Source organism: Lissotriton vulgaris, chromosome 11 (assembly GCF_964263255.1).
Source record: "Lissotriton vulgaris chromosome 11, aLisVul1.2, whole genome shotgun sequence".
NCBI classification, from domain to species: domain Eukaryota; kingdom Metazoa; phylum Chordata; class Amphibia; order Caudata; family Salamandridae; genus Lissotriton; species Lissotriton vulgaris.
In genome coordinates this window covers 666759692-666778600 of record NC_141699.1, presented here as the reverse complement: position 1 = coordinate 666778600, position 18909 = coordinate 666759692, and the positions used below count along the sequence as shown (strand labels likewise).

The following is an 18909-nucleotide window of genomic DNA, read 5'->3' as shown; positions in this document are numbered from 1 at the left end:
AGCATAACCTTCTCCAAATCACAGTAGGATAATTTTACCTGCCAACTGTTTTCAAGCCCATTTATATAGCACACACTGCTTCACGGTGCACCCTTCTCAAACGCCTTTGTGCTTTTAATTTTTTTTGCTGCCATCACCAGATTCTATACGTCACATTGATGATGATTCATGACTTTTTGCCTATGGGGTCGAAAGGTCAATTAACCTCAAGTGGTTACTTTCCAAACACTTGGATTAAAAAAATATCTTTGATTTTTGTATGAGAAACTGAACTATTCAGCCACTTGTCCTTATTTTCTCGAAGGGTCAATTGTCACCTTTATTTAATATTTGTTTTAACCTTCACCATATCGCATTCAATTGCTGTGAGCGCTAGGTTCACTACACCGTTTTGTCCTCACTTCATCACCTACTGCATCAGTTTATAATTGCTGAATTATTTCATGTGTTCTCTAACTGTTCTTGTGCAAACCTTTTTGTTGTTCATTTTTCAAATATATATTTTGCAGATCTAAACTCCTATAGTCCTAAGGGGGGAATTATAGCGTATACGAACGTATTAATTTACCTTAGTCGCTCTTCTTGGATAGCCCTATTTTATTACAAGAAAGTGAGTCAAGGACAAGAGCATAAGGTTTCAGAAAGTCAACAGGAAAAGAAATAATCGATCAAAAGTATAGGAAAGCAAACAAAATACAGCAAAATAGAATGGGGTAATGATGCTGTGAGAGGAGGAAAGCACATCTTTTAGGAAATCTCAATATAGATGTTGCAAATGTGAGCATTAGCTAGGCTTCATTGATGTTTTTTTTTTGTTCTTTACGACTCTAGGTGACATCACTCGATGAAACCGCTGTAGTTGGGAAGATTTCCAAGCAGTGGGGTGGATATATGAGGGAGGTATTCACAGATGCTGACAACTTTGGGATTCAATTCCCTCTTGACCTTGATGTAAAATCTAAAGCTACATTGTTTGGTGCCTGCTTCCTTATAGTAAGTTCACATTGTATTATTGTATTTTATTTCGATGCATGCAGAGTTGAGTGAAAACAAAGGAGGCCGTCGATGCAAAAGTAAAGATAAGAGGGGAGTTTATTTTATCTGAGGGAGACTAACAGCCAACTTCCAACGCTGTCGGCGTTCTAGAACCTGGGCACAGCCAAACTCCTGAACACTACTCCAACCTTCTGTAAGCCCTTTAAGCTAGAACACAACGAATTTGGGGGCTGGCCATATCACTAGTCCGCAGTAAACACCTCCCACAGATGTGTGAGAAGTCCACATGTAAAGACAGAACTGAGCTTAAAAACGACTCGGTGTTAAGTAACATTTTAAAGCAAACTGAATTGATCTTTGGGTGGTACATTTGAAAAGTTCTGTTTCCATCAAATACATGAAATGTATTAATGTTATGCTAATCCCCCCAGTTGGCACTATTACACGTTCTTTCAGAAAACACATTCCTGACAATAGTTCATTCTGGATATCTGAGAGTTTTCTTAATACTCGACACAGCTGTCTTGCCACTCCAACTAGACACAGTAACACACTGTTCCTTCCTCAGTCCCAGGCTCAAGAGCCAGTATCACTTGTCCAAAAAATAAGCCACTTTTCACAGATGTTCTGTTCTTCAGACACTTTCTCCTCCTTAAGTCACTAATACCGCTTGCCTCCCCACCCCATCTGATATATCATATTCGCTTTTGCAATAAAACTATGTCTGGTATAGAATGATTTTATGGTTTTAATATGTTAATTTATTTTTTCATATGGTTTTTAAAGGCACAGAAAAATGTATAATTGTTTCTAACATTTCCATGCATAGCACAGTACAAACAACCATGCACACTGTAGTTCTATTTAAAAAAAATATTATTTATGTTTTTTTGCAGTTTTATAGAGAACGAAATTGGCCCAGTGGCATTAAAGCATTTTACATGAGCATCAGATTATATTACACATTGTTTTAAAGGTACAGAGTGAATAAGTGACTTGCCCAGTCAGAAGATGTTGAGTCCAGATTGGGACTGAAACCTACTTCTCCAGTTCCAAAGCTGACAGCTCTGGCCGTTAAACCCTGTCCAAAAAAAGTACCTTTAATGTTATTGAGGACAGAGAATGACAGACTAGATACTGATGAATCATGTAAGATCTGCTGATGGGGAACTGTCCTCTTGGTTTGTGGTTTGTACTCATGCACTATACTTTGGTGACTGGTGTAAAGAGGACAAGAAGCAGACACTATTTTAGGGAAAAAAGGCCATCTCTTTGCCGTCACACCCAGGAGAATCAGACTTCCATTCTCTGCAACAGCAGTAGGTAATTTCCGGCTACCCTTTTGGCGATGTGAATGTCGGTGCCCTTCTGCATGACCATTCTAGTGTACTTTACCTCACAAATACTCATGTAATACTATTTTGGTAGCACTGTAGGTGGGAACACCTCAGTTCAGTCTTTCTTCATCAGTTGCATACTCACCTCATCTATGTAAGCAATATTATGTAAAAGTCATGGGGGCAGATTTATGAGGCCCATGCGCCACGTTCACGCCGCTGTTGCGTCACGCAAGGCGGCGTAAACGTGGCGCATCCCTACGAATGATTTACAACGTGACGCATCTAGGCAGATGCGTCACGTTGTAAAGCCCTGCGCCGCTTGTGGGCGTTCCGGCGCAGGGTGGGCGTTCCGGGGCAGGTGCGCCTCGCAAAAGGGGCTGAGTGAAATCTATGAGATTTCACTCAGTCACTTTTAAGCCAATGCTGCATCAAAAGCCTGCGCCTGCTTGAAGCAGGCGTAGGTCTTGACGCAGCATTGTTAAAATGGGGCACCCCCGAGCCTTGCTGGAGCTGCGTCAGCCAAACTCCTGAACACTACTCCAACCTTCTGTAAGCCCTTTAAGCTAGAACACAACGAATCAGAACCTGGCTACATGCAAATTAGTCTGTTCCTGTCCCAGTGCATGATGGGAACAGGGCAAACCAAACTACCAAGCCAATTCTTATACTGGGAAGGAAACAAGCTACCGGGGACCGGTTTCTGGCATTTCAGCCGTCGTCGGCCCGGCTTTCTTGAATCCTGATGGTGCAATGAGCAAGGGACTCACATCTGAGTATACCCTTCCACGCTTATGGTGGACAAAATGATTCAGAAAAGGGGGTGGTGATGAACAGAGTGTCTGAATTAAGCAGACCACTCTTACCCAGTCCAAAGATCAGGGCTTGATCCATCACCGTTTTTTAGCTCACTGCACCATCCCAGCTCAGAACCTGGCTACATGCAAATTAGTCTGATCCTGTCTCAGTGCATGATGGGAACAGGGCAAACCAAACTACCAAGCCAATTCTTATACTGGGAAGGAAACAAGCTACCGGGGACCGGTTTCTGGCATTTCAGCCGTCGTCGGCCCGGCTTGCTTGAATCCTGATGGTGCAATGAGCAAGGGACTCACATCTGAGTATACCCTTCCATGCTTGTGGTGGACAAAATGATTCAGAAAAGGGGGTGGTGATGAACAGAGTGTCTGAATTAAGCAGACCACTCTTACCCAGTCCAAAGATCAGGGCTTGATCCATCACCGTTTTTTAGCTCACTGCACCATCCCAGCTCAGAATCTGGCTACATGGAAATTAGTCTGTTCCTGTCCCAATGCATGATGGGAACAGGGCGAACCAAACTACCAAGCCAATTCTTATACTGGGAAGGAAACAAGCTACCGGGGACTGGTTTCTGCCATTTTAGCCGTCGTCGGCCCGGCTTGCTTGAATCCTGATGGTGCAATGAGCAAGGGACTCACATCTGAGTATACCCTTCCACGCTTATGGTGGACAAAATGATTCAGAGAAGGGGGTGGTGATGAACAGAGTGTCTGAATTAAGCAGACCACTCTTACCCAGTCCAAAGATCAGGGCTTGATCCATTACCGTTTTTTAGCTCACTGCACCATCCCAGCTCAGAACCTGGCTACATGCAAATTAGTCTGTTCCTGTCCCAGTGCATGATGGGAACAGGGCAAACCAAACTACCAAGCCAATTCTTATACTGGGAAGGAAACAAGCTACCGGGGACCGGTTTCTGGAATTTCAGCCGTCGTCGGCCCGGCTTGCTTGAATCCTGATGGTGCAATGAGCAAGGGAATCACATCTGAGTATACCCTTCCACGCTTATGGTGGACAAAATGATTCAGAAAAGGGGGTGGTGATGAACAGAGTGTCTGAATTAAGCAGACCACTCTTACCCAGTCCAAAGATCAGGGCTTGATCCATCACCGTTTTTTAGCTCACTGCACCATCCCAGCTCAGAACCTGGCTACATGCAAATTAGTCTGTTCCTGTCCCAGTGCATGATGGGAACAGGGCAAACCAAACTACCAAGCCAATTCTTATACTGGGAAGGAAACAAGCTACCGGGGACCGGTTTCTGGCATTTCAGCCGTCGTCGGCCCGGCTTGCTTGAATCCTGATGGTGCAATGAGCAAGGGACTCACATCTGAGTATACCCTTCCACGCTTATGGTAGACAAAATGATTCAGAAAAGGGGGTGGTGATGAACAGAGTGTCTGAATTAAGCAGACCACTCTTACCCAGTCCAAAGATCAGGGCTTGATCCATCACCGTTTTTTAGCTCACTGCAGCATCCCAGCTCAGAACCTGGCTACATGCAAATTAGTCTGTTCCTGTCCCAGTGCATGATGGGAACAGGGCAAACCAAACTACCAAGCCAATTCTTATACTGGGAAGGAAACAAGCTACCGGGGACCGGTTTCTGGCATTTCAGCCGTCGTCGGCCCGGCTTGCTTGAATCCTGATGGTGCAATGAGCAAGGGACTCACATCTGAGTATACCCTTCCACGCTTATGGTGGACAAAATGATTCAGAAAAGGGGGTGGTGATGAACAGAGTGTCTGAATTAAGCAGACCACTCTTACCCAGTCCAAAGATCAGGGCTTGATCCATCACCGTTTTTTAGCTCACTGCACCATCCCAGCTCAGAACCTGGCTACATGCAAATTAGTCTGTTCCTGTCCCAGTCCATGATGGGAACAGGGCAAACCAAACTACCAAGCCAATTCTTATACTGGGAAGGAAACAAGCTACCGGGGACCGGTTTCTGGCATTTCAGCCATCGTCGGCCCGGCTTGCTTGAATCCTGATGGTGCAATGAGGAAGGGACTCCACTCCCTTTTCTGAATCGTTTTTGGCCACTATAGGTGTGGCAGGGTATACTCAGACATGAGTCCCTTTCTCACTGCACCATCAGGATTCAAGCAAGCCGGGCCGAAGAAGGCTGAAGTGCCAGAAACCGGTCCCCGGTAGCTTGTCTCCTTTCTGGTGAAGAATTGGCTTGGTAGTTTAGTCTGCCCTGTTCCCATGATGCACTGGGCCAGGGACAGACTGATTTGCATATAGCCAGGTTCTGAGCTGGGATGGTGCAGTGAGATAAATAACGGTGATGGATCAAGCCCTGATCTTTGGACTGGGTAAGAGTGGTCTGCTTAATTCAGACACTCTGTTCATCACCACTCCCTTTTCTGAATCGCTTTTGGCCACTATAGGTGTGGCAGGGTATACTCAGACATGAGTCCCTTTCTCACTGCACCATCAGGATTCAAGCAAGCCGGGCCGAAGAAGGCTGAAATGCCAGAAACCGGTCCCCGGTAGCTTGTCCCCTTTCTGGTGAAGAATTGGCTTGGTAGTTTATTCTGCCCTATTCCCATGATGCACTGGGCCAGGGACAGACTGATTTGCATATAGCCAGGTTCTGAGCTGGGATGGTGCAGTGAGATAAATAACGGTGATGGATCAAGCCCTGATCTTTGGACTGGGTAAGAGTGGTCTGCTTAATTCAGACACTCTGTTCATCACCACTCCCTTTTCTGAATCGTGTTTGGCCACTATAGGTGTGGCAGGGTATACTCAGACATGAGTCCCTTTCTCACTGCACCATCAGGATTCAAGCAAGCCGGGCCGAAGAAGGCTGAAATGCCAGAAACCGATCCCCGGTAGCTTGTCTCCTTTCTGGTGAAGAATTGGCTTGGTAGTTTAGTCTGCCCTGTTCCCATGATGCACTGGCCAGGGACAGACTGATTTGCATATAGCCAGGTTCTGAGCTGGGATGGTGCAGTGAGATAAATAACAGTGATGGATCAAGCCCTGATCTTTGGACTGGGTAAGAGTGGTCTGCTTAATTCAGACACTCTGTTCATCATCACTCCCTTTTCTGAATCGCATTATAAATGCGGCGCACCATGGCTGGCGGAGCTGTGGCGCACTGTGGCGCATGTTAACTGGCGCATCCCTGGGGATGCGCCAGTTAACATAAATGTGCCCCCTGGACTCAAAATAATGCAGATTTTTGGTATCTAATTTGATCATTACCTATTGTCCTGCATGGGCCCCAGCTGAAGTAGCAAAAAAAAAGCTGAACACTCTCCAACACTATAGTGATGAATCTAAACATGGCCGAAGGAGATCCTGCATATTGGGTCCTGCCAGTGAAGTGTTGCTCCCCATTTAGTAAGGTTCTGTGCCTTCTTGATATCCTTTTCGTTTTTGTCAATACCACTCACAAGGTGGTGCTCAACCATTACCTGATATAGTGCAGCAATAACCCAGAATTCTTGAAGAAATGTGCTGTGGTATGATTACTGCTCATATTCGTTTGTATATTCTATTAGTAACACTCATTAAGGTTGATGCACATTTACATCATCAGTGATGTAGTAACACACAAATTGCAAGTGGCTACCGCTGGTGGGGAGGGAAATACCTAAAAATGTTCAGTGGTGGTATCGCAAAACACTTGTCGACTACTTTTTTTTCAAACATCCCTGTATCTGGAGGCACACCTGAGCAGCAAGGTAATTGCAACTGTAGAGTATTACCGTCAGATAGTTCACAACGCTTAAAATGGGGCTGGCGCTGTGCAATACATTTCAAAATGCTGCCTTGAAATCTCAAAAATATTTACTGGATATTTTCACTTTGTGGGAGACATCATGTTCTTGATTAGGACACTTTTGACTTAAATGAAGTATTATTAGTTTGGATATCAGATGCTAACTGTAGGCCTGATAACTGTATGAATATTCTTTTGTTAAATACTTAAACTGACTATTTATATCTTGTTTTTCCCTAGGACTTCATGTTTTTTGAGACCTCACAATCAAATAATCGTGTTATGTAGGACTGCCGTTCCTTCAGATTATATAAATATATATATTTTCCAAAGTAATTACCAAATATGAAACGAAGCTTCATATTTTTGCATTTTTCAAAACTTGTAACAGTTTTTTTTCTTCAAATATCCTACCTTTTTATCATGTTGTGATGCACAAAGTTATTGAACATTCCATTTTGATCAGACAGTAACCTGTGTTGAAAAATGATTTATACATATTTAAAACTTTTAAAATGTTGGTCTGTTGAATTACTGACATTACTTGAAACCCTATTAATAAACTATTGTATATTTCTATTTTGCTCATATGATATATCATGTTATCTTTCCTTGTTTAAGCAGTTTGTCAGACTCTCTTTCACACAGAGTTCCATGGATACAACGTTAGTCATGCAAGACATATCGAAAAAATGTGCCTGCCATGCTAATGAACTTATAAAGTAGGGTGTCACCTTTAACGTGTCAGCCATCTTGGAATCTGAAACCGGCTGTTTTGCAAATTTCAGTTTTGAAATGGCAGTGTATAGGTTTTATTTTTTCATCCAACCAAATATAGTGACACTTTTAACCAACAAAATATAGTGAGACACTTAAACAGTGCTCTTATGAGGTACACTATATCAAAAGAGCAGTTTTATGCAGAGGATTTCAATTGAATTTGAAATATTAATAATCATGTTTTTAACAGTTAACTCACAGAATAGTCAATTTGCCGCAAAGAACCTCTAAAAGCATAATATGTTGATACTGATTCAGCGCCTCTTCAGAAATAATTTCTAAAATCCTCAACACCTTTCCCTGAAGTCGCAATCATTACATTTACTCGTCAGTGGGGCCCATAACACTGACTTCACTTTCACACTTTCTCTCTACTTCATGGATTGGTGAGATTCAAAGGAGAGTGGCTGGATCAAAGTGGAGTGTCTAAATTAAACTAACCTATTTACAAAATATTCATCTGCAGTTTAAATTCTTTTACCATGACTCTGATATTTATTCGATTTATTCAGACACACCACCATTAATTTCGATGGATCATGCTAGTAAAAATTAGGCTAAGGATGAACAAGACCAGCCTAATTCTTTATTTATCTAACTTTTATTTAGCAAAAATTCTTAGTCATGAATCATTATTATCCACGCAATTTAAATTATACTGAATTCAGGTTTATTAATTGAACGTCTCAAACATTTAATTTTATTAATAAAAGCTCAGAAATGAACATTTATTTAAATTCAAAGGACACTGTTATTTAAGGAAAAACATAATAGTTCCCAAGCTCATCCTTCTATTTCCCTAACTGTCACCCTCACCTAAAGACTCTGTTCCCATTCAGTCTAAGTTCAAATAAAAGGAAAGCAGCAGAGTTCTTACGCTTCAGGATTCAATCAGCATTCCAGCAGCATGTCAGGATACATCAGGAAAGGAAGTTTTTTTACTTCATCGGAACGCCCTATTTTATACCCTTTTTACTAGCTAAACTATCTAATTTTCTGAAACATTTGGGGTCTCAAATACATCTGATTGGTCCTTTCAAGGGGTGGATGAGCATAACCTCATCTCAGCTTCCGCGACATCAGCAAAATTGAATATACCCATTGTCTCTGTAAATGTTCATGTCACTCGTGTCCTCAAATTGCAATATTAGCCTTGGTTCCCATGATTTCACTACGGACTTCCATTTTGTTGGCAGTCATTCAGGGTTTCAGGGCATATTGTCCTTGACCCATCTCATTCAGCTAGAGGCTTTGCAAGCTTCGTCTGCAGTTTTTGTTCACAGCGCTGCACATGTGTGGTACACCTTAAGCTCGATTTCATGCAAACGTCCATTTTTCTACAGGCCGCAAAGGCCCATACGGGAACTATTATAGAAACAAACACAGATAGTTATTAATTATTGAATTAAAACCCATTCTGTTTACCTCCCCCTTTACTAAGGTATCCCTGTTAGTTGTTACCTAGCAATTAAAGCCACACTTATGCGTAATTTACCTTCCCATCTTCCAGTTTCTGCCACAAATAGCCAAACAGAAAGCACATTCATGCCGCTTTTGGATTAATTTAAAGCTGCTTGTTAGTTTAGAACATGACAAAATCACTTTATTAGTTAATTATGGTTGCAACATCAGCAAAATTAGCTTCCAACTTGTACTTGTGTAGGTGCAAATTTACACTAGGTTGATTAGCACTTCAAACCACTCAAATTAGTTCATGTTACTGTTATGGGAGAGGGACTTCACGAGGGGTATACAAAAATTTGTTTCTACCCTCGCTCCATCAACTCACCCCTTTGGTGATCTTATCACCAAATCTTTCACCAATTTTAGCAAAATTGTATAAAACATGTTTCAAATTCTTCAGTTAGTATTAATCTATAATTTTGTTTAATCTATCTCTCTATTTCTTTTATACGCTATTGATTGAAATTTTTCCATCTCAACGTCTCCATTTTCTTGTTCTCTATCTTGTCTTTCTTTACTCATCTTCTTTATTGATCTCTTAATATTTCTCCTTTTTCTAAATATGCAACATGTTCTTAATGTTCTTAATGTTAGTATTACTATTACTATTACTATTTTATTTTACCTATAATTGAACTACCTATTTAATGTAACCAATGTTTAACTGCTGTAAAACTTTTACTTATTCTTCCAAGAACACTATCAACCTCCAGTGGTTCAATTTCTTTATGCAAATCTGTAATATTTCTAATATACTTTTCAATGTTTTGACTTTTATCAGGTATGTACGAACAACAGTGCTGTACATGTAAGGTTGCGCAAACTCCTCCTTCTTTTGGCAATATTATATCAAGACGATTCTGCATCACCATAGCTTTCATAGCAACTAATTCAGTATCTACCATTAAAAATCCTCCTACAGTATCTGTTGACAATCGATCTACTATCGTTGACAATTTTCGTATTTTGTTTGCATTAAAAGATATCCCCACTATTGGTATCAGTGCTCCAAAAATATCACAAATTATTTCAGCTACACTCTCTCTTTTTCTACGACTTAAATGTTTACCTATCTCATATGTTCCTCTAGTGCTTCTATCTACATGAAAGATTTTTGGAAAGACCAAACCAACATAACATGTCCCGTACCAATGATCTGGCAATTTGTAATAGGCCTTATTTCCACAAATAAAGTAAATCCCAGGAAAAATCGGATCTCTACCACCTTTAAACCCCCATCCCCCTATTATATGATATGTATATTCACATTGACTCGCTCCCACAAAATAATTGTCCCTGTGAATACAAAATTTTCCTAAGGATGGAGTGTCTCTTTTTCTTTTTTTTTTCTTTTTTTTTTTGTCCTCATTTGCCATCTCTTCGCCCCTGAATTTCGCGGTACCACCCTAGGGCAACTTATCTCATATGAGGGGTTTTCTTAGCTCTTAGGAGGAAGTATACCACTTTACCGGTCTTCCACGAGACTTTTACCCGCCGAGATCAGAGAAAGCTTAATCATAGGACTTCAGAAATACCTTTACCTTTACCGCTACAAACCCGCCCATCACCCAAAAAATACCAGAAAAGGAGTCCAAAAATTGTATCTCTTCTTTTGCCGATCCACAATATCCAACCTAGCAGTAGCACTCAACGCTCTTAACCAACTCAACTCTGTCGGAGGGTCTGTCGAAACCCAGTTTCTGCATATCTCTCTCCGGGCCAACAATACAGCATAGAAAACAAATTTTGTTTTATCATCCAGGCCCTTACCTGGTAGGTCCAACATTCCCGACATGACTAGTTCAGGGCTTACCTTGATCTGCTGGGCAAGTACAGCTGATAAACAAGAACTTACGGCATCCCAGAAGGTGATAGTAATAGTCATTACAAGACTGTGACTACCAGGAGCAATCGCCTACAGGAGAACTTGCCTGTTTTCTTTTCACCGGACCTCGCCGCACCCGCTTTGCTGGTGCAGCATCGCCAGCTTTCGTTAGGGGCTGCACTTCGGACCCTGAGGGAGAATATTGACGGCGGAAGAGGGTCGAGGCAAACAGCGGGGCTGCAAGCGTAGCGGGGACTCCATTGTCTAGGAGTCCCTGCGTGACCGAGTGGCAGCTTCCGGTCCGCTCTCCCTGTTGCCCCGCCCACCGCCCACTGGAGGACTTTTTAAACCTCTATCCTGCTAGGTTCAGTGAGATCATTACAAGACTGTGACTACCAGGAGCAATCGCCTACAGGAGAACTTGCCTGTTTTTTTGTCACCGGACCTCACCGCACCCGCTTTGCGGGTGCCGCATCGCCAGCTTTCGTGAGGGGCTGCACTTCGGACCCTGAGGGAGAAGATTGACGAAGGAAGAGGGTCGAGGCAAACAGCGGGGCTGCGAGCGTAGGCGGGACTCCATTGTCCAGGAGTCCCTGCGTGACCGAGTGGCAGCTTCCGGTCTGCTCTCCCTGTTGCCCCGCCCACCGCCCACTGGAGGGCTTTTTAAACCTCTATCCTGCTAGGTTCAGTGGAATCATTACAAGACTGTGACTACCAGGAGCAATCGCCTACAGGAGAACTTGCCTGTTTTCTTGTCACCGGACCTCGCCGCACCCGCTTTGCGGGTGCCGCATCGCCAGCTTTCGTGAGGGGCTGCACTTCGGACCCTGAGGGAGAAGATTGACGGCGGAAGAGGGTCGAGGCAAACAGCGGGGCTGCGAGCGTAGCGGGGACTCCATTGTCCAGGAGTCCCTGCGTGACCGAGTGGCAGCTTCCGGTCCGCTCTCCCTGTTGTCCCGCCCACCGCCCTCAACACTGCCTATATCAAAGGCCTAATCTCCCGCAGCGCGGGACGCAGCTCGGGGCGAAGACCGGGCAAAGACCGGGCCGTTTCAGGCCGTTACAGACCGAGTAGGACCGGACCGGGCCACCTCCCTTGGCTGTTTTTGCCACGGTATCCAGTTCAACTGTGCTCTTATTATCCCTAAGTACTCACGATATGACGTCCTTGCGTGAAACTCGGAGTAGGTCCACAAAGCCCGTGAAAAAGGCTACAGGGACCCTGGACGACTTTATCACAAGGACTAACATAACCATTGACAATGAGATTACAAAACTACAGCATAGAGTGTCCCTGGAGTTGGAGACAGCTAGAAGGCAGTCCATAGACATAGCATTAAGAAAAAAATCTTTGTTAGGTAGCATTGCCTCTTCGAAAACCCCTGAGCGCACTACCGGCCCCATACCTATTATTACTTTGGCCGAAGTGCATCCTATTCCCGAGGAAACAGCTCCCCCTGCTAACCTTAACTTAGACCCCTCACATAAATTATCTATCAGTAGTGTATCTGAAAACATAACAATTTTGGATTCACTAGTGGAGGATGTTAAGGGGGAGAAGGCCCAAGGGAAAGCAGATTTTAAGAATAACCAGGGAGACACTAAGGCAATACCCAAACAAAAGAGAAAACGGAAAAATATGTCTGTGTATGCCAGGAAAAAGGCAAAAGTAGACACAAGCCAGTGCATTACGGGGGGGGGGCTTACAATTAACTATTGCAGCTAGTAAGTCTGACCAGACGCTTCCAATCATGCAAACACCTATTAGTAATGACAACATAGAAGCGCTAAATCTAGATTTAAGAGTTGACCACCCCGTTGTCGAGGGCGAGAAAATTTCCGCATCCATGGTTGAGCCAGCGGGGGGTAAAGAAGAGTTTCTGAAACTTGTATGGGAAACACTTAAAAAACTCCTCAGGCCGCTAGAAGTTAAGCTAACCTGCATTGAAAATCAGCTACTTGAGGTGGAAAAAAGTATTATCACCCTATCCAGCTTAAGCCTTAATGGTAGTGATGTACCTGCAATCTCCACACTGGCTCCAACAATGGCCCCTGTGATATCCTTAAAAACAAATCCATCTAGCACACAGCACCCAAAAAAGGGTGTAGTAAAAAACATAAATGCAAACCCGATAACGAGTATTGCAGTAAATCCCAATGCCACATCCTTGAATCCGCCAACTGTTAACTCCGTTAGCAAACCATCTTTGAAGGGTCCTGTACAAAGCAAGAAATCACAGATAGCAAATGTTGTCAACACTCATTCCCCTGCCCCCAAAGCCCCCGGCCCAAAAAAGTTTTCAGCTGACATACTTCCTCTTGCACATACTACTCTGGGTCTAAATAAATCCCTGGCTGATAGATCCTCGGCAAACAGAACGAATAAACTTAATTACCAAACAACTTATGCCTATGACAACTTTAAGGGAGGATATATAGATCTGCCCCCTGATGCCAGTCCCTATGTAGTTGTTCTTACTGGGGTGCCTGAATTAGACAATCAATTTGAAGAAAATTTTGTATCCATAAAAAATAAGGTGATTTACTGGCTAAATTCAAACAAACCTGTTCCAAACCATATGAAAAGTAGAATCCTTATGGTTCGCAGGGTACCTTGGGTCGGTCCTATAGTCAAATCAATTCCGGGTGACTGTATCGTTATTTCATTTGAGGAACCCCATAGTGCCCAACAGATATGCACATGGAAATCATATGCAGGTACTTCATCTATTGAAGCCAGGCCCCTATCTTTTTTCTACACCCCACCGAGGCCCCCCAACTATGGGACCAATTGGAATACTGTTAAACATCATTCCGGTCATGCACCCGATTTGGGTAGACAGGGTGTTCGAAATGTGTGGAATGGAATTCCCACTTTCAACAGGTTTAGCAGTTTAGATGGAATTGACTGACTTGAGACCTCGCCAAATTGTACTTTTAAGTCACATGGCACCTACTGTTCACCCGGTAATGGGAATATTTTCCCCAGAGGCAGAAATAGTGAGAAACCACAGAATGAGGGAGAGGGAGCCAAAAACTATTGTAAAATGTGGGATTCCCAGAATACGGAAAGTATTATAGTAGCGAACCTACAGTGTCACGGAGTGGATGAGGGTTGTCTTGGTGATGAAACCAACATTGCAGCAGGGGTTCTGGTCACCGAAACAGAGAGCCAAATTGTAGGTGACTTGCAGCTAGATGGTGTAAATCTTCCGGTGGAACCAGTGCTGGTCATTGATGACTCCTTCCGTCCTGGTAGTGGGACAATTCCACCGTTACTTGTTTTGTCATGGAATATTGCAGGAGTCAACAAAAATCTGATGGACCCAGATTGGGCTGATTATGTTGACTCCAGCGATTTCTGCCTATTGCAAGAGACATGGGTGATGGATATTCCCCACAGGATAGGATATAAAACCTTTGGTACAGAGGCAGTTCAGTCCAATAGGGGGAGGCTGTCTGGGGGATTGATCATATGGGTCAAAATTTCATTGAAAATAAAGGTCGAATCAATAGACACAGGAACCCCTGACATTCTGGCATTAAAACTTGTAAATCTGAATGGGGACGAATGTTACAATATTAATGTTAATAATAGACCCCTTGGTCATTCCAAAGTTTCTCCTACTTTGGAAACCTTGGATGGCTTGTTGAAAAGGGTGGTTGGTGATGTCCCTTTGATTCTGGGTGGCGACCTAAACTGCAATTTTGAACCCGTTTTTGGGCTTACTGATGTCTTTGAGGAGGAAGATCAAGCATATAACATTCCCCAGCTTGAGACTTCAAACTGTGTTAAATGCTCTGCTTTGGCTGTCCAATTAATGAGGCTAACTGCAGATCATGGTCTCAGAGCATGTAACGGCCGTCTCCCCTCTGACTTAACAAAACAGCCAACTTTCGCGAAGTCTAAAAGTAACCTGGACTTCATACTTGTCTCATTAAGCATCTGGCATTTTATGGTTGATCTTAAGGTGGCAAACAGGGATGAGAGTGACCACTATCCCCTTGAACTTTATATTGATGCACTCATGTTTAGTGACACCTCTGCTTCAACATCTATTGAGGCTTCCAACCCTAAATTGTGTGAGCAGGTACATGTTAAAAATAACAGACGTGCATTAAAATGGCCGTACATTCTAGCCCAAGGTAAGGCCTTAGCATTGGTTTATTCACTTTTTGGCACAATGTTCGGGCTTATAGTTGGTCAACCCTTCTTACCCGACCATTATGATCATTTTATTGCATTACACAAGATTTTCTTTTATGAGTTAAAGACCTGTCTGTCCAAAATGCCAAAGAAAAAGCAACAAAATGTACGAGTGGGATGTCATGGTAAACTATGGTATGACCATTCATGTAGGTTGGCTAAGAGGGAGCTCCTGTTTGATATTAAAAATAAATCAAAGGATTATGTCAGACTTGCAAGGGAAGCATATAAGCATGTCCAAAGGACTTCAAAAAAGTTATGGGAAGAGTCGATCTGGGCTGATATGCTGGTTGCTGCCAAATCTAAGGACAATGTTGGCTTTTGGAGGCTGTTTGCAAATGAGGGACACGCAGGTAGAGCTGTGAAGGACACTTTTTTAGATGAATCGACTTGGGTGACACACTTCACATCTCTTTACAAACAAAATGATAGTGGTGTTGATGAGATTCCATGGCTGCCTCCACTGATTGAATGTCTTGATTTTACACTAGATGAAGCAAAAAGGGCAATCAGTGAACTAAAAAATAGCAAAGCTCATGGCCCCGATAAAATACCGGGCGATTTGTATAAACATGAAATTGAAGTTTGGGCTCCATATATAAACCGTCTGTTCAATGCTCTATCTAATATTTGTCAATTTCCCGATAGCTGGCGCGCAGCTGAAGTTGTTTTAATTTTTAAAAAGGGAAATAGATCTGTGCCTTCGAACTATAGACCAATTAGTCTAATGGACAGCCTGCAAAAACTCTATGGCAAACATTTATTATTTCGGATAAATGACTGGCTGGAGGAAAAAACAATACTTTCAAAGTTCCGAGCCGGTTTTAGGAGCAAGACCAGCACCATAGACCAGGTCTTCAGATTTTGTTGTATATATTGGAAATATGTACATATTAGGAAAGGTCACTTGTGCATAGCTTTCGTAGATCTGAGAGCGGCATTTGACCTTGTCCCTCGCAACCTGCTCTGGAGATCCCTAAGCGAAGCCGGTCTGCCAGGGTGTCTTCTGGTTCAAATAGTCGAGTTACATGCTAGGAATCATGCCAACATAAGGTGGGGCCCAAATGGTGAACTGACGCGTAATATTCCAATTGAGCGTGGTGTCCGTCAAGGATGCGTCTTGGCCCCCACCTTATTTTCTTTATTTGTTAACGATATCCCTGATCATTTGAATGGCTGTACCAATGACTCACCTCAGCTTAATGGAGAAAGGGTGCCTGCGTTGCTCTTCGCGGATGACACCATCTTAATATCCCAAACCAAGAAGGGCCTCCAGGCACTCCTTAACTCATTCAGTAGCTATTGTGTGAAGAAAGGATTAGAGATAAACGTTGACAAAACTAAGTGTATGGCATTGAACCCCAGCAAACCGGATAGAGGGATCCTGACTTTAAATGGTCAAATCTTAGGAACTGTTGATAACTTTTCCTATTTGGGGGTTGTACTCGACTCAAATCTAACATGGAAGGCCCAAATTGAGAAAAGCAAGGTGTCGTATGCCCATAATGTCAAGCCAGTTATTAGCAAACTTAATGCTAGTACAAGTAAGAGTGTGACTCCTGTGCTTGAACTTTTCAAATTTAAAATCCAATCTGCTGCCCTTTACGGGGCTGAGATATGGGGACCTTGGGCAAGGGATAGTTTCCATGGTCTGGATAATAAATTTATGAGAACAATTGTAAGGGTTCCCACTAGTACACCGCTGATCCCTCTTCAACTTGATTTGAATTTTAAAAGAACTGATAATTTTACTACCATTAGACCATTAATGTTCTGGATAAGGATTTGGTCTACCCCAGAACTATCTGACTATAGGAATGGCCTTCGAGAGATATTGGATCTAGATTCTTTTCACTCTATTTTATGGCTCAGACATATTAAAAAATGGCTCTCAATTCTGGGCTTGCCTCAGTTGTGGGAGAATCCAGATAACTTACCACCATTCGCCAAGTCTATGGTGAAACGAGCCTTCTGGTCCTATACAACTAATAGGTTAGTGAATGAAAATAGAACTGGGTCCTTCATCAAAGAATTTTTAACCTTTAAAGATGAACCTTCCTTTGAAGTCTTCTTAGACGAAATAGAGCCCCCCCTTGAGAAGTCTCTATTTTTGAAATTCAGGTATGGGAATCTCATGCTGAATTCCAATATAGAAAGTTAGTCTAAGAGAAAACTGGAATGTCCAAATGTTACACATGGGAAATGTTCTATGTGTCTAGATTCTTGTACGGAGAATGAGGTCCACATGCTGTTTATATGTAAAGCATATTCGAAAGCGCGAAAGAGAAGGATTAAACCCATGTGCACTCTCCTAGGAACAAGATGTTGTATCACGGCATATAGGATTATTAAAACCAATACTTCCCAGCCTATTGTATTTAGTATTAGTAGGTTTCTTTATTCTGTGTATATTGTTCGCAGGAAATTTGGTCAGGTACTCTGAGTAGTAATCCTGTATATGCTTAGATTCCAGTTGCAAAATGAAATGAAGCACTTGGTGTTTTTTAATGAGGATGCCGGAAATGAATTTTGTATTTTAAGAGACAATTCCTTTTTAAAGCACTTGTGTATGTACATTGTTATGATCCTCTGTTTTATGCATGTATATATGTGTGTCTTTTATGGCCAAGTGGCCGAAATAATTTTTTTTAAAAAAAAGTAATAGTAATACTAACATTAAGAACATGTTGCATATTTAGAAAAAGGAAAAATATTAAGACGTCTTTACCTGACGCTCTCAGTAGCGGTCGCTCCCCACGCTCCCTGCTCTACTCCTGGTATCGTTTGAGCTGCGCTCTTTGCTATCATCAGAGAATTGTACATCTGCTGGCTGCTGTGTATATTTGCGCTATATTGCGATAAGCTTTGCCGAATTTGTAGAAAAAATTATACCTTCAGCGCTCACTGTGTTGCTCTGATTTATAAGTGCATTGCTTGTGTTGTGCTTTGATTATTTGTAGCGCTTTATTCAAAGATCATCTAAGCTGCTTGATTTTGGCTTTGTGCCCCAGCCTCTCTCTAGTTTCGTTTTTGCTGCTGCTGCCATTTTGTTGTTGTTGTGCCTCGAAGACCGTCCCCTACACCTCGCCCCCGCCTCCCAGCTGATCCTCCCTCCCACTGATTGCATAGCCCTGCTCCCGCCCTCGGTAGCGCTGTGACCATCCTGACGCCCTCAGTAGCGGTCGCTCCCCACGCTCCCTGCTCTACTCCTGGTATCGTTTGAGCTGCGCTCTTTGCTATCATCAGAGAATTGTACATCTGCTGGCTGCTGTGTATATTCGCGCTATATTGCTATAAGCTTTGCCGAATTTGTAGAAATAATTATACCACAGGAATAGCAAACACCTCCCCCAGTTGGGTTGCAACTACAACTGGGCACCTGTATCCCACATTGTAAAACAGGACAGGGATCTCCCTTTTGTAGAAGGACCCTCACTCACCACTAGCTGGTGACATGCTTCATCATGGGGTCCCGGCTGGGGTGGTCTAATATCCCCCCAGCATGCTACAATGCCTGTTTACAGCGGAGCAGGATGTGGTGAATGCAACAGTGCCCAAATCAAAATGTAGTGATAATATGTGCAGTTTAAAAAAATACTAGGTTGTAGCCTTTATACCTGTTTTAATAATGACCAACCCGTATTTATTAAAAACAAGTGAGCGGACTAGTATGTTCTGTATTAAGCAACCTGTGTCCTTAATAATTATAGAAAAATTGTGGTCAACATGTTTCTGCTGT

General features: G+C 42.8%; 1 protein-coding gene across 1 annotated transcript in view; it reads left to right on the top strand.

Annotated features, from left to right (window-relative positions):
- The window catches only part of LOC147683307 (phospholipid scramblase 1-like), a 488116-nt gene extending 480934 nt beyond the window's left edge, over positions 1-7182 (top strand). Inside the window, exons 7-8 of the mRNA XM_086942517.1 lie at positions 832-993; positions 7135-7182. Coding sequence (XP_086798643.1) covers positions 832-993; positions 7135-7182 — 210 coding nt within the window. The remainder of the gene's footprint in view (positions 1-831; positions 994-7134) is intronic.
- The last annotated feature ends 11727 nt before the right edge of the window (positions 7183-18909 follow it).